The sequence below is a fragment of the Mastigoproctus giganteus genome, chromosome 7, assembly GCF_048544385.1.
Source record: "Mastigoproctus giganteus isolate SK-2022 chromosome 7, ASM4854438v1, whole genome shotgun sequence".
In the NCBI taxonomy this organism is placed as follows: domain Eukaryota; kingdom Metazoa; phylum Arthropoda; class Arachnida; order Uropygi; family Thelyphonidae; genus Mastigoproctus; species Mastigoproctus giganteus.
In genome coordinates, this window is record NC_143581.1 from 204,012,767 (window position 1) to 204,037,671 (window position 24,905).

Consider the following 24,905-nt stretch of genomic DNA (forward strand, 5'->3'; position numbering starts at 1 on the left):
CACTTGCTTTCTTGTATCAAATGCCACTGCTGCTACTACTACTACTACTTTGCTGGCAGAACGACTTAGCTTTCTTTAGAGGTGGCAGAAGAGCTGTGTTTCTACTGTTTTGATGCTCCTTTGTCTCTGGCTGAATTTCCTTGCAAGTTTTGTGACAATGGACCCATGTCTCATCCAAGGTTACAAATCTTGGGAGGAAATTTACTGGATCTGCTTGAAAACGATTAATATGTTCACTTGACATCTCTTGTGTGTTTTTGATCTGTTATCAACAACTTTGGGAACCCATCGTGCTGACACTTTTTAATAGCAAGAGATCTGAAGCATTAAAGGAGAATTCATATGTAAGATACCTGCAGAAACGATTAGATGTACTGAACTGCCACTTGTTGATCACTCATCACCAGATTATGCATGTTGTCAACAACTTCTGGAGTGATGGTTGGCACAGTATGGGCCATCTTCTAGGCTCTCCCTCATTTTAAATTTTTATTTGGGTAGAGGAATAGGAAAGGGTATCATCTCCCAATGTTGCATCCATATCCTCATGAATTGCCTTTGGCATTAGTCCCTTTTTTTACCATATATTGGATGACTGCATGGTGACTTATTTTGTCCATCTTTCCTCATTCACGCAACTTTGTTGACTTCAGCACCTGTAATCAGCAGCATAGGAATGCCTTGGCATTTGGGCAGGTGCCAAGGGCACCGGTATCAGAAGGGCACCACTGACAGGCCATATCAGTTCTGTGCCAAGCTATTTCGGCACCCTGGGCTAGCTGATGAAATGCCGTCCCTAAATGATATCTCATCAGGATGAGAGAAGAGGGTGGGGCAAAAATTGATTTTCGCCAAATGGTGTGTTTTCAGAGGGCGATTCAAGCCTGCATACTGCATAGCATCGTAGATCACTTTTCTGTCCTGAACGTAACTTTGAAAGGACCAATCAGGTGACCGCGTTTGAATGCATAGCAGTTTGCAATTCAGGCATTGTATGTCTTTGTGTAATCAATACTGAATAGGTTATGAGTTGTGTGTATAGTGTTTTTGTGCTTGCTATATAAACAGGTAATCCTGAATATTGTGATTTTAATTTAAATAAAACAAAGGTCCAATTAATTTTAGACATGCCACGAAAGAAAAAATTTACATCAGTACAGTACCACGTAGTAAGACTGCATAAAGAGGAAATAAAAAAAATAATAATAATAAAATAAAAAACTTTCTGCTAGTTTACGAAACTGGCTTGCAATAGAAGGTGACAATGAAAACGAACATAATTCAAATGAGGATGAAACAAATGATGATGCCACTGAAATGGAAGTAAAAACCCAGAAAGTTAAAAGTCATTTTAAAAGAATTAGAAAGTATGGATCGATATAAAGAAATATGACCTTTTCAACCATTAAAAATAATTCAACATTCAGAAATACAGTACGAGATGGGAAAATTTTCTAACATTTTAAAACAATTAATTTATTAATACATACATATTGAGAAACATTTTTTTTTTTTTTTTTTTCATACGTACATGATGCTCACAATATTACTACAATTAAGATTTATTCTGCAAAATATTTGGCTATCTTATGTTGTACACTGGATTTTTGTGTATATCAATCATTAAAAAAAAAAAATTCGTATTTGTTTTAACACTGAAACACGTATGTTCAGGAACATTTTCTTCACACCAAAGGCCTGAATGAAGATTCAAAAACTGCCAACATTTCATATTTAGAAGGTTTAATATCTTCATTGCCCTCATTTTCTTTCTCTTGTCATCCATATTGTTACTAATTCTTAAATAATTTTTTTTTTAAGCTGTCCAAAATGTCCTAGTCACTCAGATATTCAACTACTGTGACCATGTAACCAGAAATAGGGAAAATTTACAGCAAAGTGTGGATGATTCACTTCCACAAAACAATAGATTAACACTCTTCGAAGTAAAGGAAAACCACTCTCTCCTAAATCTCTAACAGGATGCTTACAGTAGAAGGTTGACCAGAGCTTATTGTCTGAATGTGGAAAATGCCTTGAACTGCCCACTGACTATGGATACATAGAAAGTAGTTGACCAGCTTGACTTCTCGGTATGTGGGACAGGTAGTTGGATAGGTTTTACAGGTACCGCTAAGTTGCAGATGCTAATCTCTTTAGCTCCTAATTCGTGCTTAGCAACAGCACTATTGCCTAAGTTGCTTGAAGGCCAGAGGTGGGAACAATGTGTACTCAGTTAAGTCTCTCTAATCCATTCGTTATATGGAAAATTTTCTTCGTTGTATGGAAACTATTTTAAATGTAATTACCAAGGGGAATTCAAAAAAATTCGCTAAATAAAATATTTTGCTCTAAAGAAGTTCCTTACATAGAGGTCCGACTGTGCTTATTATTGTTTATTATGATTTTTCCAATTATTGGAAAAAAGGCACGCAGCCACGAATTTTCCAAGGGCACCAAAAACCTAGCTATGCCTCTGCCTGTAATTAAAATGCCGACTGGGCTAGTCGGGTGGGTAAAGTGCTTGCCTGACAACCCAAAGGTCGCGGGTTTGAATCCCGCCTCGGGCTTGGATCAAAGTACTGTAAAAACCTTGGAAGGTGCATTATGGCCACAGAAGCTGCTGCGCCAACAACTACCAAAAACAAAACAAGCCTGTAATTAAAAAAGACTTTATTGAAAGTGTATGAAACATATGATGTGTTATTATTTGAAGTGTTATACATTAAATACAGAAATTTTTAACACTGTACCGTTACCCTTTCATATTCAGGCCACAAACTTTTCAAATCCCTCTCATAAAGTGCATGGCCTGTAATTAGTCAAATACTGGTACAGTTGCATCAAACTTTGCTTATTACAAATTGGTTCTACTAATGTATAAAGAAAGCTTTCTTCCCCAAAATTTTTTATTTTAGTCTAAAAAAAAATTAAAGTAAAAAGTCTGAAATAAACTTGTGCTGTGCCTCTGCCTAAGGGACCAGGCTGCTCTATAAGATTGTAAATTATAAAGTTTTCTGTATTCTAACCTTGAACAAGCCTATTTTATATTTATGTAATTATATATAATTATGCATGTGTGTGTCTATAATTATATATTATATCTTTATTTAGCATATATTTATATCAGAGGAGAATTCTACAATGAAGCTTCAAACATCCAAATTGCAATTAGAGAAGCATATGAATCTGGTTTCATTGGGAAAAATGCCTGTGGAAGTGGTTATGATTTTGATGTATTTGTACACCGTGGTGCTGGGGCTTATATATGTGGAGAAGAAACAGTGAGTTATAGAGTCCAATTGATTTGACATGTATTGTTTGTTATAATAATTGTGTATATTACAAAGATATTCTTATTAGAAAGAATTGAAAACCCAGTCTTAGAATACATTTTCATTTGTTCAAATTATAAACTATTAGCAAATTCATTTTTTTTTTAAATTTATCATTTTCTTCTAAATTGGTTCAGGAAGATTTAGTTTTATTGGGAGGCTCTGTTGTCATCAAAATGGGTAAAATTTTTTTGTAATGAAGATAGATGGACTAGAACTAGCGTGCATTTGCTGGGAGCAACAATTGATGATTGCTGAAATAGCAAGAAATGATTTTATTTCTTTCCGAATTGACCACAGCCTTCATAAAACGTCGCCCTTGCTAAACCAGCATACATTATTGTGGAGCAGCATATCATTGTAATTGACTTCAACTTCCTGAAGAAACAATTGAATTGACGATTATGAAGTGAAGATGTAGATCGAATAAAATCAATCATCTTTATAACTTTTTACATTACGCCATCAAAATTTTTAATAAGTTTGTGACATAAGATAGTTTGGTGAATTATGCTTGTTTGTTTGTTTGTTATTTTGGATTTTAGGAGCATTAGCAACTAAGGCCATATTGCTCCAGGGATATGCAGTGGTCATTCCCTGACCTTTCCACATCCTCCGTATTTGGTGGGCACAGGCTCGAACTCCGGTCTAATCAAGAAGTATGTGCTATGCACTGCTGCACCTGGCTACAGAGGCGCCGGTGAATTATGCAATGATAACCGAGCAGGTTTATGTTATTTTGCTTCAGGCATTGAATCAGCCCATTATTTGAAGATGTCATTGCAGGAGCACTGTCTGAGCATATTGATATTAACTTGGATATATCAAGACAGTGGTATTCATAAATTCAGTAAGTGGATTGCACAAGTCTTCTTCATGAGTTCTGTCCTTGAGGGATAATACAGTTAAGAGTTCTTCATGGTGTTGCTCACTATTTTCGTCAAAAAAACTATAAATATAAGCTTGAGTAGTATCACTAATATCCACAGCCAAAGAATTATCATCAACCCTTTTCAATCCACTGCAGGATGAAGGCCTCACCAACAATTTTCTGGTTCCTTTTGTTTTGTGCAATGGCCATCCATTTACTGCCCATGGACTCTTGAATTTTATGTGTCCATCTCCATTGTTGCCTTCCAAGTTTTCTTTTAGCTCTTATTGGATACTATTCTGTTATTTTCTTAGCCCATCTCTCATGTCTTTGAGCTATGTGTCCTGCCCAAGTCCATTCCAGTTCTTTAGTTTTGATAAGAATGTCTTTACTTAAGTTTGCTGCCTAATCCATGTGTTTCTCTTCTTATCCAACAGTCTGATTCCTAATATACTTCATTCCATTCTTCGCTGTGTAGTTTTCAGCTTTTCTTCCATTCTTTTGGTGGGTGCTCAAGTTTCACTTCTATAAATCATGGTAGTAAGAATACATTGGTTCATTATTTTATGTTTCAGACAAATTGGGATATTGCACCTCAGTATGCAACTATATTTCCTGAATGCTATCCATCTGAAATTTATTTTTCTCTTGACTTCCAGCCATTTATCATTGTTACAGCTAATGACTTGTCCAAGATAAGTATATGAATCCACCTTTTCAATTTCTGCTCCTTCAATGATTATATTCCATCTGAAATTTATTTTTCTCTTGACTTCTAGCCATTTATCATTGTTACAGCTAATGACTTGTCCAAGATAAGTATATGAATCCACCTTTTCAATTTCTGCTCCTTCAATGATTATATTCCTTCCTCTGGCATACTTGTTCTTCATTATTTTTGTTTTAACCATATTCAACTTTAATCCAAAATCCTTTCTAACTTTCATAACTGATTAAGATTTTCCTCTAATTCTTTGGGATCATCGCTTATGATACAATGTCATCTGCAAATTGTAAATGGTTTAGGTACTCTCCATTCACATTGACTTCTTTCTGCGACCAGTCCAATATTCTGAATGCTTCTTCAAGGGTAGCAGTAAACAACTTCGGAGATATTGTCTCCTTGTCGAACTCCTTTCTCAATTTAAAATTTTCTACTGTCTTTGTGTAGTCTAATAAAGGAGGTGGCATTCTCATATATTTTCTTCAAAATCATAATGTATGGGATGTCTATGCCTTGCCTATCTAGTGCTTGAATCATTGCCTTATGCTGTATGGAGTCAAATGCCTTTTCATGATACACAAATGCCAGGCATAATGGTGTTTTATATTCATTTGCTTTCTCTATTAGCTGTGATATTATGTGAAAGTGATCTATAGTTGAGAATCCCGTCCTAAAGCCAGCTTGCTTTATCAGTTGATTGTCATCAAGTATTCTTTTTATTCTGTTAGTAACGACCCTTGTGAACAACTTGTAGATGTGGAACAACAGATAATTCAGGGTAACTCAAAAATTTTTATTTTTATTTTATTTTTTTTTTTGGCTGGTGCAGCAAAAGCCTCAGGCATCCTTGTACCATATGACTAATAATAATATTATTAAGAAGCGGTTTTTTTCATATGTACATTATGCGTAGTATTAATATAATTAAGAATTATTTTGTAAATTATCTGGGGTTTTTTTTTTTTTTTTTCTTTTATACACTGGATTTTATTGTAAATTGTAAATAAAATGTTTGCATTTGTTTAAACACTCATATATTTTCAGGAACATTTTCTTCACATGAAGGTCTCAATGCAAAGTTTCAAAAGCTGCCAACATTTGATGTTTGGAAGGTTTAATTATCTTCATTGCCCTCATTTTCTTCCTAGTGATTATCAGTTCTTGGAATACTGTCAAAACTGTCAGGTCACTCGGATATTCAGTTACTGTGACCATGTAAACAGAGATAAGGGAAATTTACTGAAAGGTGTGGATGTCTCACATCTGTTGCGAAATGACAGATGACTACTTGCCCAGGTAAAGGGATATCACAACACCGTTTGACCAGAGTCTATTTTTCTTGTCGGGAATACGGAAAAATGCCAATCATCTCCCACATTAGAAACACCAAATTTTATCAGTAATGTGGGTATTAAGCCTATGGGTAGATGTGCTGATACAGGAAAGTAGGATCCTCTCTGACTGATGTTGGTTCCACAGGAACACAGAAGCTTGTGAGATCAGCCTCAGGATTAACTGTTTTGAAAGTTACTTTCATTGATACTTAGTAAATTTTACTGTTACAAGATCCACCTTGAACACTTCATCAGAGGGTATCATGACTCATACGGAAATAGCCGTTGGCAATTTTGGGTGAGTCATGATTTTATCCTTTGCAGAACCTGTGGCATATATTCCAAGGTTGCCCTAGTGGATAATCATAGCTCACCTGGCGATTCTTTTCTTTATCACCGTACTGATCTTAAGTTGATGCAATGCTAGAACAACTTGAGTCACTGAAAAAATGGGTACTTGTCTTCGAGAATAGTATGACTGGGTGCTTGCAAGGAACTCAAGACGCTAGTAACCTACCAAGTGATGCGCTCCCAATTCGGGGCCCAGAACAGAATAACCAAGTGCTAACTACTCTGGGTCATAAGGACTTAGTTCTATTAAGATATTCCATTATCAAGGAAACTGTAAATATTTTTTGTAATAAGTATAGGTGGACTAGAACCAGGGTATATCTGCCGGGAGCAACAATTAATGTTGCCACCAACAGATTGTCAGATTTTAAGGGAGTGTAAAGGGAATATTATTTTTCATGTGGGGACTAATGATATTAAGCTCACACGATCTGACAGTTTGTTAGACAAATATAGGACCATGCCGAAGAAATGCTGCGAGTTAAGTCACAATGTCTGTGAATCTGCAATTCTGCCCAGACATGATAGAAGGGATTATATGCTGAAAGCCTTGTGGATTAACTCAAGACTTGAAAGACTTTGCAATGCTTTTGAGGGGAAATTTTTATCAGCTTGGCTCACACCTGTAAGTAGAAGGAGATGTAGAGACGGGATGCATTTAAATAAAGTACTCAAAGTTCCCAGTTACATTATCCTTGAGAGCAAGCACCCGATTTTTCAGTGACTCATTGTTCTAGCAATGCTGTTTTGTAGAGATGGGATACATTTAAACAAAGGTGATGCAAGGGTTTTTGGATACTTTAAAGGTTCAGGGAAACTGCTAGTTTGGGGGAACAAGGGTAATATAGATACACGTTTATCGGATAAATATTGGTCAAAGTAATGCTTGCACATACCTCAAGATTTCTTGTTTGTTACCCCAACAGAATGTATTAGCAAGATATTCTGAGGGCAGAAATGTTTCAACTGAGCGGGTAGCTAATGCCAGGAAAGTGAGCTTAAATAACTTTAAGCGGTGTGTTAGGGTTGTTAACTATACAAGGATGATACGTCTTAAATGTTACCTCTTTCTTTTCCAAAGTAATGGAGAAAAATCCATATACTACCAGTGCTTAAACTATCTTAAAACCTTCCACTGCTGGTTAGGACGAGTAATGCTGACATAATAGGGCCTACAAAAACGTGGTGCCACCGAGAAATAGGGGATGATGAGTTTCAGTACGGTATGTACAATGTATTTAGGAATGATAGGCCAGATAGAAGGAGTGGTGGGGTCATGCTTCTTATCAAAAGGAGCCTGAGCGCGATGAAAGCTTTCCTGGATTCAGAGTTTTCGCATGCTAGTATTGAATCTGTATGTTGTGAAATAGTTGGAAGCAAAGGTATAATGAGAGTGGGAGTAATCTACAGGCCAGGTGATTGTGAAGATTATGATGAGAGCCTCTACATGCTAATGGAATAGGCAACTAAGTGTGTACGCCTTATTATGGGTGATTTCAATTTGCCTTTAATTGATTGGAGCAAATGGAAAGGAAACTCTACATGGGGGACAAAATTTTTAAATCAACTAGATGATTACTATTTGTATCAACGTGTCAGGGAAAGTACTAGGGAAAAGAATACTTTAGGCCTCATCATCACCCATGAACCAAATGACATAATAAGACTGACAGTACAGGAACCAGTAGCAGGAAGTGATCATGGAGTTCTATGGTGGACGATGGAGAGAGAGAGAGAGAGAGAGAGAGAGGTAGTAATGGGTAAAATCATGGAGGCATTGATCAAGGGTGGAATTCAGGATCATTTAGATAGAAATGGAATTCTGAAGGATACTCAGCATTGTTTTGTAAAGGAAAAATCATGTTTAACAAATGTCGGTAGCTATCTTGACAGGGCCACCCATAAACTGGATTTACGGAATAATTTTAACATTGTTTGACTCAAAGCATTTGACTCACTCCCACATGAGCAGTTACTTTATAAGCTGGAACAGGTTGGAATCACAGGGAAAATCCTTAGATTGATAGCATGATGGCTTCAGGACAGGAGGCAGAGGGTTGTGATAAATGGTTATTCCTCAGATCGGGTTGATGTAAGAAGTGGGGTTCCCCAAGGATCAGTATTAGGACCATTGTTGTTTTTGATTTTTATAAATGACATCGATGAAGGGATAGAGGGCATGATGTCTAAATTTGCAGATGATGTGAAGATTGGTAGAGTAGTTAATGATTTTCAGAGTGACTTAGATAGACTTCGAGGATGGTCAAAAATATGGCAGTTATGCTTTAATCTAGCAAAGTGTAAGGTATTACACATGGGGAACAGTAACCCCAAAACAACTTATACACTTTGTGAAATCGAACTAAAGCCAGTAGTGGAGAATAGGGACTTGGGTGTTACGATAAGGTCAGACATGAAGTTCTCTGAGCAAGTATTGTAGACAGGTTGCAAGGAAGGCGCATGGTGTCCTATCGATGATTTATTGAACATTTGCTAGTAGAGATATGGACATCATAATCCCAGGTATGGAAACAGCACCTAAAGAAAGACATTAAGCTTCTTGAACAGGTCGAAAAACGGGTAATTCGCTTGGTGAGATTGGCAAAAGGGCATCCATATGAGTAAAGACTTCAAATATGTGTGTTTGTACAGCTGGGAACCTAAGCACCTTAGAGGAGACGTGTTTGAGGTGTTTAAGGCTCTGGGAGGCATAAGTAAAATGAATGAGGATGAAATTTTCATGGTTATAAATGATTCTAGAACTAGGGACCATAAATTCAAGTTACAGGGGGGATATGTTTAGACTGGATTGCAGTAAGTTTTATTTTAGCTGCTGGTTATAAATTATTGGAATAAGTCCCTACATGGGTGGTAGGGCTGACAGTTTCGGGAAATTCAAAGGTCAGCTGGATAGACAACCTATGCTTTTCCCTATTAATTATTTCAAAAATATTTTTTTAGACTATAAAATAACCAAAATGATGCCAATTTAATTAAGTAATTTAACTACTTTGGTAGATGGCTACGTTAAAATGATGCCCTTGCACTAACTTATATGTTAATTTTCTTTTTATTGTTTTATTCTTTCTTTCTTTCTGTTTTTTTTTTTTTTTTTTTCACCATGTGACCTTTACTAATACTAACTGAGGGCATTCTTATGGTATTCCACTATTATGGGAAATTCTTTAGTGTCTGTACATTCTGTTTCTTTCTAGTTGTACAGTGTTGACTGGGCCGACACTGGTCATTCTGCACGCTTTCGAGTAAGGAGGTAGTAGTAGTAGTGGCATGTGATGCAAGAAAGCAAGTGTATGAGCTTATGTAGCATCAGCCAAAAAAAAAAAAAAAAAAAAAACTCACCAAAAAAATGCCTGGACAGGCATTCCCTCCAAATTCCTGTCCAGTTCCTCCTTAAATTTATTTAACCTATCAACTTCCACAACGACAGATGGAAATTTGTTCCACCAATTAACCACCTGCTGGCTAAAGGCAAATTTCTGCACATCTATTCTACATCTGTCTTTTCTTAATTTGAATTTATGCCCCCTTAGGTTTATAATCTGAACAAGTGGAAGGATCCCATCAGAGTTCTGCGTGCTCAACCCATTCAAGGCCTTATACACCTCAATCAGATCACCGCGCAGGTGCCTAGTCTCCAGCCACTGCAATTTGCAGAACCTTTTTTTTTAATGTAAACCCCAAACGTGAGAGGTATTAGAACCTATAGTATTATGGTCCATTTCCCTCAGCATGAATTGTTGAGGAGGCTTCCATCCTGCAGTGGGTTGATAATGGCTGCACTTTACCTTTTAGTACTTAGTACCGTGCTTGGGTTGGAGATTGAGAAGACGAAAGATGATATTTGTTGACATTGGACTTGAACTTCTGTAGACTGTAATTTTCAGGAAATACATATGAAGGAAGGTTGTTCCAGAAAACGGCAGTTGAATGAATAAATGAGAAAGATGAAAAGTTGGTTCTGTGAGTTTTAAGTTGGACAGCAAATGGTTGTTGGCTGGTGACGGCACGTGTTCAGACTGTTTTGAAAGAGAGAGTGGGAATTATAGAAGCCAATCCAGAAGAACAGTGCCCATGGAAGTATCTGTAGAAGAGGCATACAGCAGAAACAGTACATCTATGAGACAGCGAGTGGAGAGACTCTGTTAGAGATGAATCATCAATTAACCTAACTGCCCTCTTCTGAATGGAATCAAGAAGCCTGAGAGAGGTTTTGGGAGCACCACCCCAGATGTGGGAACAATATTCCATGGCAGGGCGGATTTGCGATTTATACAGAGTGAGCAGCTGTTTGGAAGAAAAGTAATGCTGAGAGCGGAAGAGAAAACTAAGTTTTTTAGATGCAGAGGAAGCAATATTTGTAATGTGCTTGTGCCAAGAGAGATTAGAAGTCAGAGTAATCCCCAAAAGAGATATATCATTTTGCCTAGAAATCGGTGTGTCACTAAAGATAAGCATATTGGCTGTATGATTAGGATTGTCCGGTATTCTTGTAGGTAAATGAACAATCTGTGCAAGATCATTAGTAATTGCAAAAGCCTCAGCATCTCGACCAGCTGGGTCGGTGTGACTAGAAAATGGAAGCCAGCTGGAGTTGTGAACATTAAAATCACCAAGGAAAATTGCCTCTCTGTTAGGAAATTTGGACTGAAGAAAGTCAAGTTGCAAAGAGAGGAAGTCAAAAAGCTCCAAGTGATTAGTGGAGTTGGGAGAATGGCAGAGACAACAGATGAATTTGACACAATGAGGTAGAGAGAGAAGCCAGAGAAGATCAAAGAGAGTAGATTTCAAATTGCCAACTCTCTGACAGGGAATATCAGAACGGACATATGCACAAGTACCACCTTTGAGGCGAAAGGAATCATACAGCAAATAATTTGGGCATCTGAGATGAGCAGTAGTTGAGTCAACCGATAACTGAGATTCTGTCAGAAAAAGTACATGGAGTTTGGCAGACTGCAAGTGGAAATAGACATCGTTAAGATTAGAATTGAGACCACGTATATTTGTGAAATGAATTAAGAAGTGCTCTTAAGGTTTAGATCTTTTCGCAGATAAGCTTGATGTATTAGTTTGACAATTCATGGTGTATTCAATAGTAAGAAAAAGTGGGTGGGACATGCTGTATGAAGTAATGAAATTTTTGGATATGGCATACACGTGGTGAGAATATACCCAGATCCTTGACATAACGTGGCCTCGACAATGCTCCCTGTATACACACTACTCGGACTCCCTCCAGTCACTATCTGGCAGAGTAGAGGTAGCAAGATTATACACTAGCTGATCCAGAAGCTTCCTAGAGAGTTACCAATAGATTCGGTCCAGTATACTAACTAGTGGCCGGCCTGCGAACACCGTTTTAGAGCTGTACCCTCAAAATGTAAGGAATATTGGATCTCGCCACGATGTTCATCATAACCTTAAAAGTCATCAATCATACTGCATAATGGAAGAGATAGGGAAGGGATGGAAGAGATAGGGAACTTAAGCCTCTCTTGGTAAGAGGATCCCTTCATTCCCCCTCACCAATCTTGTTGCCCTTCTCTGTACACGCTGAAGCAAATCTACATCCTTCCTAAAATGAGGCCTTCAGACCTATACGCAGTACTCAAGGCATGGCCTGACCATTGCCTTATACAGAGGGACAATCACCTCCTTTTCTCTGCTAGCAAAATTCCTATATATCATTGACAAAACCCCATGACCTGCCCTGTCTGCCTGTCTGCATTGCTCAGAAAACTTCATATCTGACTGCACAATTACTCCCAGGTCTTTTTCATTTTCTACCACCTTAAGTGTAGTACCACACAGTTAGTACGTTTCTCTGGAGTTACTTCTATCCATTACTTCTATCCATATGCAGTACTTTGCATTTGTCAAGGTTAAACTTCAGTTGCCACTTCTTAGCCCATCTGCCCAAATTATCTAGATCGTGTTGCAGTAACACACTGCCATTACTGTCATTAACAACCCTGCCAACCTTTGTATCATCTGCAAACTTCGACACTAAGCCTGATATACCTTCATCAATATCATTGATAAATATACAAAGACAGAGGACACAACACCGAACCCTGTGAGACTCCATTAATAACATTAGTCCACGAAGAGCAGCACCCATTGATTACTACCTTCTGTCTTCTTCCAATTAACCATCCTTTTATCCATTTTAGCAACCTACCCTTAATACCATTCTGCTCCAATTTGTACAATAGTCTTCCATGTGCAACAGCTTTCCTGAAATCCAAATATATGATATCAAAATTATTTTTTGCATCCAGTTCCTTTGTAACCACATCATAATATCCTATCAAATTTGTCAGACAAGACTTTCCCTTAACAAACCCATGCTGTGTCTGAATTATTGCTACAGTCTTGTCTAGATGATCCTGCAATGCATCTTTAACCAGTGACTCCATTATTTTACCCTGAACAGAAGTTAAACTAACTGGTCTGTAATTACTCATATCACCCTTCGATCCCCGTTTGTGAATTGGGGATACATTTGCACATCTCCAGTCCGTGGGGACCTCCCCTGAGTCCAAGGATGCTGTCATAATTATGGCTAAGGGTTTGCTTAGTTGCTTTGCCACCTCCTTAATATAAATGGATCGATCCCATCCACCCCAGGTGCCTTTCTTATGTTTAACTTCAACAATTTCTCCTCCACTTTGCTCTCAGTTATTACAAAATCATTAAGCACCCTGCTACAATTTGATAACCTTCTGCCATTTTCAAACCTTAATAACTCCTCATGTGTGAATGTAGATGCAAAATACTCATTCAGTTTGTTTGCTATCTGACCAGGATCATCAGCTGCGATATCAAGTGGACCAATCAGATTCATCCCCTTCCTTTTAGAGTTTATATAAGTAAAGAAATCCTTGCTGTTTTTCTTTGCATCCCTTGCCAAAGATTTCTCGTAATCTGCCTTTGCCTCCTAACCTCCTTTGTGACCTGATTAGAGACTAGCTTATATCTGCCATATGCTTCTGAGTTGCTTGATAATTTATATGCATCCCATGCATTTTTCTTCTCTGTCACCAATCTCATTAGTTCATTTGATAACCATTTAGGCCTAAACCTTGAGCAATATTTCTTAATAGGTATGAAACTTTTAGTAGCATCCACAATTAATTCCTTGAATGCTTCCCACTTAGAATTTACTGTTGGTAACATCGTCAGTTTATCCCACTGTACAGAATTTAAAAACTGTCTAAGACCACTGTACTCATCTTTACGGAAGCAAAAACCCTTTTCTTTACCCCTGATGGTAATTATATCTTTAAGTAAATCCCACATAGTACACTGATCACTGCTACCTAGTGGTTCCTTTATCTGCAAATTATTAATACACGAATGATCACTGCTGATAACCAGATCAAGAGTATTGCCCTCTCTGGTTGCCTCTCGAACATGCTGCTGCAGAAAACAATCATCCAATAAATCCACAAAAGTCTTACTAGTGTGTGAGTGACCAACCCACAAGTTCCAGTCAATATCTGGGAAGTTAAAATCCCCCATTATAAGACATTCTGATTTACTAGCTCACTCTATTTCTCTGTACAATTGTTCATTGTACTCAATCGAGTCATTAGGCCTATAACACACTCCTACTCTTATTTTTGCTTTCGCAGTGATTATGTCACACCAGACTGACTCAACAGTGCACTGTTCATCTATATCAACTGGATGCACTTCTTTTGATTTTATATTTTTCTTAATTAACAGCATAACACCTCCTCCCTTCCCATCCTGTCTATCCTTTCTGTACATATTGTACTCCCCAAATTCCAGTTCTGCCTTCCTTGTATCTGTTTGACACCACGTCTCTGCTATCCCAATAATATCTGCCTTTGATGTCTTGACCAACACTTCAAATTCATCAAATTTATTTACTATACTTCTAGCATTGTATTTGGGTTCAAGCCTCTACTCTGCCACAAAATATGTACAACCTGTTTTGAACTGTGGTGCTGAAAATCTGGCTGCTCTTAATTCATTATGTATGCAGTCCCCAGTGATTATGTAAACTTCTGTCCTTGGCCATATCAAGAATAAACAGAAGCATATTTATTTGAGTTAAGTGTAACCTGAAGAAGGAGAAAACTACTTCCAAAGCTTAGTGTTAACAAATAGAAGTGCTTAACTATCATGATATTATTCGTATGTAGTATTAGATTTCTTCTCACACCCAACAAATATCTATGCAGAAATTACATCGGTGACAAGTGAACATATACTTTGTGTTGCTCTCATCAAAGCACTGGATTTTATTCCATCTGCAAATAGTAAGATGTTATAGTATTGACTCATAAAGTTATAGTATTGACTCACAAATTGATAAAGTATTAAGGAATTATTATTGAAGTATTATCAATATTACATATTGATACTACTTCACTTTTCTGTTATTTACTCTTGTAATTAGTATCCATGGGATTTTTGTACATACATTTATGTGTAAATTTGCAGGCCTTGATAGAATCGATAGAAGGCAAGCAAGGTAAACCAAGACTGAAACCTCCTTTCCCAGCAGATGTAGGAGTATTTGGTTGCCCTACGACCGTGGCTAATGTTGAAACAGTTGCTGTTGCTCCTGAAATATGTCGTAGAGGAGGAGAATGGTTTGCTTCTTTTGGACGAACTCGTAATAGTGGAACAAAGGTTTGCAATCAGTGTGTGTGTGTGTGTGTGTGTGTGTGTGTGTGTGTGTGTATGTAGTAGTAGTAGTAGTAGTAGTGGCACATGATGCAAGAAAGCAAGTGTAGGAGCTTATGCAGCATCAGCCAAAAAAAAAAAAAAAAAAATCACACCATTCCCTCCAAATGCCTGTCCAGTTCCTCCTTAAATTTATTTAACCTATCAACTTCTACAACGACAGATGGAAGTTTGTTCCAGCAATTAACCACCCGCTGGCTAAAGGCAAATTTCCGCACATCTATTCTACATCTGTCCTTTCTTAATTTGAACTTATGTCCCCGTAGGTTGGTAATCTGAACAAGTGGAAGGATCCCATCAGAATTCAGCGTGCTCAACCCATTCAAGGCCTTATAGACCTCAATCAGATCACCGCGCAGGTGCCTAGTCTCCAGCCACTGCAATTTGCAGAACTTAAGCCTCTCTTGGTAAGAGAATCCCTTCATTCCCCTCACCAATCGTGTTGCTCTTCTCTGTACACGCTCAAGCAAATCTACATCCTTCCTAAAATGAGGCCTCCAGACCTGTACGCAGTACTCAAGGCGTGGCCTGACCATTGCCTTATACAGAGGGACAATCACCTCCTTTTCCCTGCTAGCAAAATTCCTATATATCATTGACAAAACCCCATGACCCGCCCTAGCAGCCTGTCTGCACTGCTCAGAAAACTTCATATCTGACTGCACAATTACTCCCAGGTCTTTTTCATTTTCTACCACCTTAAGTGTAGTACCACACAGTTGGTACGTTTCTCTGGGGTTATTTCTACCCATATGCAGTACTTTGCATTTGTCAAGGTTGAACTTCAGTTGCCACTTCTTAGCCCATCTGCCCAAATTATCTAGATCTAGATGTGTGTGTGTGTGTGTGTGTGTGTGTGTGTGTGTGTGTGTGTGTGTGTGTGTGTGTGTGTGTGTGTGTGTGTGTGTGTGTGTGTGTGTGTGTGTGTGTGTGTGTGTGTGTGTGTAAATCAGTTTAACATCTATGTAATATCGGTGTGGATATATCATAGATAACTCTTAAGAAAATACAATGGTAGTGTGGTAACTCTTAAAGTATTATGCCTTTTTGCATTTAGTTAATTTTAAATATAAATCAGTTTATTGTAATTGTATAAAAATGCAGTTGTAGTTTTGTATTTTTATATTGGCATTGACAAAATATGCAAGAGTTATTTAAAATATGACAAAATATCCAAGCTTTGTACCTAAAAAATTTTTAAAATTAAAATGATGTATTTACAATATATTTCTACTTTCTAATCACTCTCAGCCCTATGTTTACTTCAATGTTCCCATAAATGCAAACATAACTGTTGAATTTTTGGAGCCTTTAGATTTTGGGTTAACTCCAAATCTAAATTGAGCCCTAGTTATTTCATAGCTATGTCCTTATTTCTAACTGCTTTGCTCTCCAATGTATTCTACAAGGGGATCATTTATGTGATCCCCTTGTAGAATATGATCATTTGACATTAGATGTGATCATTTAATTTGCGGACTGGTGCAAGATCTTATCTTAATTGTCATCATCTGAATCTTCTGTGGATTTCTTCTTCTCAAAATACTCTCTCTTGAATTTTACACACTTTCGCCAGAGATTAAGAAGAGGTTTTTTCCAACACATCACAAAATTTCTCTGCAACTGCAGAATCGGCACTGGTGACTTCACCACACACTTTAATGTTTTGGAAACCAGTGTGATGCTTGAACCTATTAAACCACTCATTGCTTGCCAAGAACTTGGCTTGAAATTTGTCGTACTTATTGTTGTCTTCATAAATACATCTTGCTTGAATGGCGATTAGATTCAAGGAGACTTGCTTCTGAATCTGATTTTCCATCCATATTATTAATACCTTTTCCATCTTCGGTATAGCACCTCAATGCTGTTTTGTGATCACTGTTGGGATGGACTGGCCCCGGTGTGTGACGCTTCTTGATTAGACCGGGGTTCGAGCCCGTCACCACCAAATACGGAGGATGCGGAAAGGTCAGGGAATGACCACCGCATATTCCGGAGCAATATGGCCTTAGTTGCTAATGCTCCTAAAAACCAAATAACAAATAAACAGGCCCCGGTGTGCGAAATACGTTGATCCTTTAACATGTTCTTTTATACCCGCACTGTCCCTTAAAATAGTATTCACCATTGAAGCAGCAAGACCTAATTCCATGCAATAGATGACAGACTTTGTCCTGCTTCGTACTTCTTAATTAATCATCTTCATTTCTAAATCAATTTTGTTTCATTTCCTAGCACTACCAGCACTGGCACTTTCTGTTGGTTGCATTCCCTTCGCCATTCTGAAAATTATTTGTTTTTTATATGATTGAAGATTTCAGTGAAGGGGGAACACATTTCACCATAATAACATAAAAACCCACACAATTCCAGTTATCGGAATTATTGCAAATGCAATAAGATCGAGTTTACTATCCATTTATTATTAGATGCACCAACAGAAAAGCCCAATAAACTGGAAAGTGCAAATTGTTTTATGGTAATGACCTCCAGAAATGTGTTTTAGAAAAATATCACAAAGGTATTCAAATTGATTCTTATAACGAAACATATGATAACGATGAAAGTGTAGTGCAATTTCCATTTTAAAATGACCTTTTAAAGAGATAAATAGCTTGGTTATATAGCAAAAATTTCAACTTCCAAGGTCTTGGAACAAATTACCAAAAAAAAAAAAAAAAAGTGTTATTGGGTTCACATTGCGATATTTTCGTGATACCTCCATTTATTCCTACGGGATACAAAATACATTTTCACTGGCTGGCAAAAACTTACATAAAGTCAAATTTCCGTAAGTCGAGTATTACATAAGTTGGTGAGTTCCTGTACTTTAATTTCAAGAGAGGCTTTTGATACTGTTACACATAAAAGATTGCTGTACAAACTGAAACATTGTGGCAGTAGGTGCAAGTTATTGCTATGGATAAAAAGTTGGTTGATTGCGAGAAGAGTGAGAGTGGGACAGTTTTTTAAGAATTAAAGATAGATTTATTGCATGATTGGTCCCGTATTCATTGTGTCACTTTTCAACATCTTTTTAACTCCTTGTCACATCATTTTGGAAAAGTAATTAGTCTTGAAGGAGAGTGATTACTCTAGCCAACACGATTTTTATCTCCGAGAGCTTAAATGCAGTTTTTAACCAATTTTTATGCCTAGATTTCTAAAATCTCCATGATAGTTTCACATCACATCATAGTTATTAAATATAGAGGGAATTACTTTTTTAGCAAAATATGCCAACTTCACATAATCTAGCCAGTAATGTGTGATTTATTTTAACAGATATAAGCTAATTCTCTTAATTTTAGCAGTCGATTCTGGCCTCAGTTTTCTTGTGATAAACATAATCAGACTGCTACCTGTGGTTCTTAGATTCAAATTCCGATGCAACAATTTACAATTTGAAGAGAGCAGCACACGTAGCATTTTTGGTGAGGATTTTTTAGGCTGTGCCAAGGTTTTCCAAGTATTAACTGATCGTGACACATTTTCAGGGTTATAAATCTATCCTTCAAACATATAATAGAGCGTATATTTTTTTATGCTCGTATTACAGACTTGAATTATGCGTATATACCCCTTTATTTTGGTATTTAACATTGGTACATCTTTTGATGTAGACTTGATAGAGACTTTTTATGATGATTTTTGGAATTACCACGTTTATTTTCTGCAGAATCACATTTTCATTGCAGAGGTATGACAAAAAATATTTTTTGTTGGCTGGTGTTATCAATGGGCACTGCTCTTTGTGGACTAATATTATTATTGGAGTTCAGTGCATATCTTTCATCATTATCATTAATGACTATTAATGATATTGATGAAAGATACAAGGCCATAGTTAGGCCACATCTTGAATGCTGTATACAGATCTGGAGGCCTCACTTTAGAAAGGAACTAGGTCTGCTGAAATGGGTGCAGAGAGAGAGAGAGAGGTAGCCATATTGGTAAAGGGAACAAAAGGGTGATCTTACCAAGAAAGGCTTCAGTTTTACAAATTGCGATGTCTGGAGACTAGCCACCTGCAGGCAGATCTGATTGAAGTATTTACAGCCCTGAATGTATTGAGTAAACTACATATTGATGGCATTCTTCCTCTTGCTGAGACTACACACATGAGCAGAATAATTTTAATTTGAGGTAGGATGATTGCAGAATAGGTGTGCAAAAGTTTGCTTTCAGTCAGCAGGTGGTTGATTGTTGGAATAAACTTCCATCTGTTGTTGTGGAAGTGAGTGCTTTGAATAAATTCAAGGAAGAACTAGACAGCTTCTTGGAGGGTGTGGATTTGGGAAGTGTGTATTTTTTTTTTTTTTTTGGCCAGTGCTTATGAGCTTGATTTCATGCATCATTTGCCACTACTAATACTAAATTCATAGTTCATTATGGTTATTCAATTACCATTTGGCATCATAACTTTCACTATTATCCTCAGGAATATACTTTTAATATGACAATGCAACCATCCACTGTACCAAAAGGAAGACTCCAATCATCTGCCATAGCAAGTGCAATATGCAGATCTCAATCCTGTTGAGCATCTGTGGGCAAACTGAAAATAGGTGTTTGTTCGTGCAGTTCTCTACTAATGTCAATCTAAGTATTCAAGACAATTTTGTTGCATGAATGGTCCAGTATTCCTTGTGCCACTTTTCACCATCTTGTTAACTCCTTTTACATAATTTTGGAAGAGGGATTTGGTCGGGCACATTATTAGCTTATTGTTCTAATAAAGTGGCAAGGCAGTGGTGGTTGGGGGGTGGAAAGAAAGAAAGACTCAAACCTCAGATGTATTAAGTGGTATTTTTGGGATTGACAAAAGAAGTAACTTAAATCTCATAACAATGGATATTTTAATATTTCTGCTAATTAATTGATCTTGAGCAATTCAATTAATTGGCAGAAATATTGACATGTGAATTCAGCTTTTTATGTTACCCATGTACATATTGTTAGAAAATCAGTGATTAAGTTGAACGATAGTTTTTGAATTCTTTATAAAACAATAGCTGCATTCAAGTGTAATGAAATGTTGTCAATTTGTCTTGTCAGTTCTTAAATTTATGTTTTTTTTAACGTGTAATGCAGTAACCCATCAGTAACCCGTGACTGCTAAATATGGTGCTGTTTCTTGTATTCTCTCTATCTTGTGAATTCCTCTGACCGTGTAGTCATTCCAGATTATAAACAAAAAATTTATTATTTATTTATATAAATGTTTAAGCATTTGTTATGCATGCTTTTTAACTTGCAGGCAAGCTCTCAGGGCAGCATATGTCATTATATCAGCAGTATAAATAAACTTTTGCCATGGAGATATAGAGTTTTTATTCCATTTATAAAACTGCAGCTTAATTACATCTTGAATAATGTATACAGATTTGGGACGGCCTTTTATCAGGAATGTGGACCTGCTAAAAAGTGTAATGATAAGAGCGTTGAAATTAGTTATGGGTGCCAATAGATACTATAACTGGGAAAGACACTACTTCTCTTAATTTACAGAAGTGGAGTCTGTTTGTGAAATAAGCATCTCTCTGTTGATGTGATTAGGTATTTAAAGCTTTAGGAGGATTAAATAAACTTAGCAGTGACAGTTCTGATAAAAGAATAATTGACTAACCATAATGAACTATGAATTTTAAGAGTGATTGGATAAATACTTTGAAATAGATAAGAGGAATGAATGATATAGGTTGACTAGCATTTAAATTTATTTCATTTTATTCATTTTTAAAGCAACTACCTAAGCTTTGCTTCATTGTATTATTTTTTGACAATACAAGGGAATCCTGGGTTGCGGCTTTGTTGTTGGCTGGTTTCTAGTTACGTTTCTAACACTGTTTTTCTAGATTACTGGAAGCCACTTTGGTTACTTTTGGTTTTCACTTTGTCCGCCATGAGTGAGATACTCAGTAATATACTGAATATAACCTTATTTGACAGTTGTTGGTTATGTGATTTACAGTTGTTTCTGAGGCTGTTTTTCTAGATTACTGGAAGCCACTTTGGTTACTTTTGATTTACACTGTCTCCACCATGAGTGAGGTACTCAGTCATTTACTGAATATAAGCTTACCTGACAGTTGTTGGTTAATGCACCCATGGGAAGTTTTTCTGTAGCTATGCAATTATTCCCCCGAAAGCAGTATCTATCATTTGATAGATTTGATATCATATACTTGGATTTCAGGAAAGCTTTTGACACTGTGGCACATGGAAGACTACTGTACAAATTGGAGCAGAATGGTATTAAGGGTAAGTTGCTACAATGGATGAAAGGGTGATTTGAACAGGAGAAGACAGAGGGTGGTGATCAATGGGTGCTGCTCTTTGTGGACTAATGTTATCAGTGGAGTCCCACAGGGTTCAGTGTTGGGTCCACTGTTGTATATTTATCAATGATATTGATGAAGGTATATCAGGCTTAGTTCGAAGTTTGCAGATGATACAAAGGTTGGCAGGGTTGTTAATGACAGTAATGGCAGTGTGCTACTGCAACAGGATCTAGAAAATTTGGGAAGATGGTCTGAGAAGTGGCAACTGAATATAACATTGACAAATGCAAAGTACTGCATATCGGTAGAAGTAATCCCAGAGGAACGTACCAACTGTGTGGTACTACACTTAGGGTGGTAGAAAATGAAAAAGACCTGGGAGTAATTGTGCAATCAGATATGAAGTTTTCTGAGCAATGCAGACAGGCTGCAAGAGCAGGTCATGGGGTTTTGTCAATAATATTTAGGAATTTTGCTAGCAGGGAAAAGGAGGTGATTGTCCCTCTGTATAAGGCAATGGTCAAGCCATGCCTTGAGTACTGCATACAGGTCTGGAGGCCTCATTTTAGGAAGGATGTAGATTTTCTTGACCGTGTACAGAGAAGGGCAACAAGATTGGTGAGGGGAATGAAGGGATCCTCTTACCAAGAGAGGCTTAAGTTCTGCAAATTACAGCCTCTGGAGACTAGGCACCTGTGAGGTGATCTGATTGAGGTGTATAAGGCTTTGAATGGGTTGAGCACGCTGAATTCTGATGGGATTCTTCCACATGTTCATATTACGAGGGGGCATAAATTCAAATTGAGGAAAGACAGCTATAGAATAGATGTGCAGAAATTTGCATTTAGCCAGCAGGTGGTTAATTGCTGGAACAAACTTCCATCTGTAGTTGTGGAAGTTGGTAAGTTAAATATATTTAAAGAGGAACTGGACAAACATTTAGGGTGAATGGTTGTGTGAAATTTTTTTTTTTTTCTTTTTTTTTTTTTTGGCTGATGCTACATAAGCTCATATGCTTGCTTCCTTGCATCACATGCCACGATTACTATTTTACAAGTGATTTTATTGCCTGGTAAAACTACTTGCCACTCAGTCACTTCAATACATAAACTTGTTTACTTTTATGTTGTGTGGATATAAGATTTTGCACTGCGGGTTTGAAAGGATTCTATTGAAAACATTACCATTGATTAATGTTATTACTGAACAAACAAATTGCTATCCGCTGTTAGTTTTTTTTTTTTTTTTTTATGATCATTCCTGGCAATAGAAAATGCAGATTCACATCTGGCAAATTATTAAAAGGTTCCCACATATATAATGAAACGCATTGATATTTATTTATATACAGGGTTGTTAAAATTAAAGTATCCTCAAGATCAAATATCAAAGCTTAGTAATTAAAGTAACCCTATGTAGAGGGCTCTGGAACGAGGTCTAAGGATCATACTGAAGAGAAATTTGGACACAGGTACAATAAAGAATGCACTTGCCATTTATTGGGGGAAAAAAATTAATTACAAAATTTGTCACTGTATGATGCATTGTAATCGTAACTATCTTAGTTACGATTATGCAAATAACTTGCATTATTTGCATAATCGTAAATTATTGCCACAGTGCCACTACTCAGCTCTACTGTACTGTATAAAAGCAAAGCAGTCTCTTCAAAATCATGCAGTAGATGTTTGCCTGCACTACAGCAGCAATGCCAACAATGTTGCAGGAAAAGGTGCTATTAGTGAAGCTGTACTACCAGATCAGCAACAATGCAGCTGTGGCTATCAGAGAATTCCGGCGTCAGAAGAGCATAAGGCGTGAACCTATGACTGTTTGTGCTGTCCACAAAATGATTGCGAAATTTGAAGCGACAGGGCGTCTTGGTGTTCAACCAGGTAGAGGTCGAAAACGAGTGGACTCCTCTTGTGTTGAAGATGTGGCTATGGCTGTCGTGGATTTATCAGTCAATCTCCATGTGGTAGCGCAAGTGTGCCAGCTGTTTCGCATGAAGTGGACATGCCGTATTCCACTGTAAGGCTAGTATGGTGTCAGGTGTTGCGGTACTATCCTTATAAGATGCACGTGCTACAGCAGCTACGCATGATGATCGGGCGCCTCCGTAGCCAGGTGGGCAGGAGCAGCAGTGCGTAGCACATGCTTCTTGATTAAACCGGGGTTCGAGCCCGTGCCCACCAAATACGGGGGATGCGGAAAGGTCAAGGAATGACCACCGCATATCCCCGGAGCAATATGGCCTTAGTTGCTAATGCTCCTAAAAATCAAATAACAAACATAACAGCATGATGATGATGCAGATATTCGTTTCACATACGCACTTCAGTTTCTGGCACAGATGACAGTGGATATCACTTGGCCATGGAACATCCTTTGGAGTGATGAAGCCCACATCTGCTTAAATGGACAAGTGAATACGCACAACTGTTGCATTTGGGCAACAGAAAACCCTCAAGTTATCCAAGAGGTCCCGTTACATTCTCCAAAAGTGACAGTGAACCAAATGTTCCAGTTGACATATTACATTCTGCCGAAGTGCAAAGTGGATTTACGGCCACATTCATCATTGGGCCATATTTTTTTGAACAGGTAACACCGACTGGACTCCACACGTTCTGTCACTTAATGGCGATATTATGAAATGTTGGCAAATTTTGCAATACCAGAGCTGCAACAACATGGGTGTCTTCAGGATACCATATTCATGCAAGATGGCATGCCATCCCACATCCACCGTTGTGTCCAAAGATTGCTAAGGCAACACTTTACAGACGAAAGGGTCATCAGCCATTGTTTCCAGACTTCTTGGCCACCCCTATCACCGGACCTCACCCCATGCAACTTCTGGTTGTGGGATATTTTGAAGAACCAGGTGTATTGGGAAGGATGTCGGACTCTGGCAGATCTGAAGGACAGCATTAGATGTCATGTGCTGGCTATTCCAGTTGACATATTACATTCTGCTGTAGAAAATACTGTTCTTCGAATGGAAACTGTTGTTGACCAAAATGGAAGATATATTGAACAATTGTAGCACTGTTCAAGTGATTTATATTGCTACAGTGCCATATAGTGACAAATTTTGTAACAAATTTTTTTTTGTTTTTTCCAATAAATGGCAAGCACATTCTTTGTTGTACCTGTTGTCCAAATTTCTCTTCAGTACAAGCCTTAGAACTCGCTCCAGAGCCCTCTACATAGGAATACTTTAATTTTAACAACCCTATATATATATATATATATATA

At 37.5% G+C, this 24,905-nt stretch overlaps 1 protein-coding gene across 1 annotated transcript in view; it reads left to right on the plus strand.

The window, feature by feature from the left end:
- ND-51 (NADH dehydrogenase (ubiquinone) 51 kDa subunit) overlaps positions 1–24,905 on the plus strand; it is a 183,663-nt gene that overhangs the window by 83,190 nt on the left and 75,568 nt on the right. The window contains exons 6-7 of the mRNA XM_090378085.1: positions 3,115–3,284; positions 15,112–15,303. Of these exons, the coding sequence (XP_090234211.1) occupies positions 3,115–3,284; positions 15,112–15,303 (362 nt within the window). The remainder of the gene's footprint in view (positions 1–3,114; positions 3,285–15,111; positions 15,304–24,905) is intronic.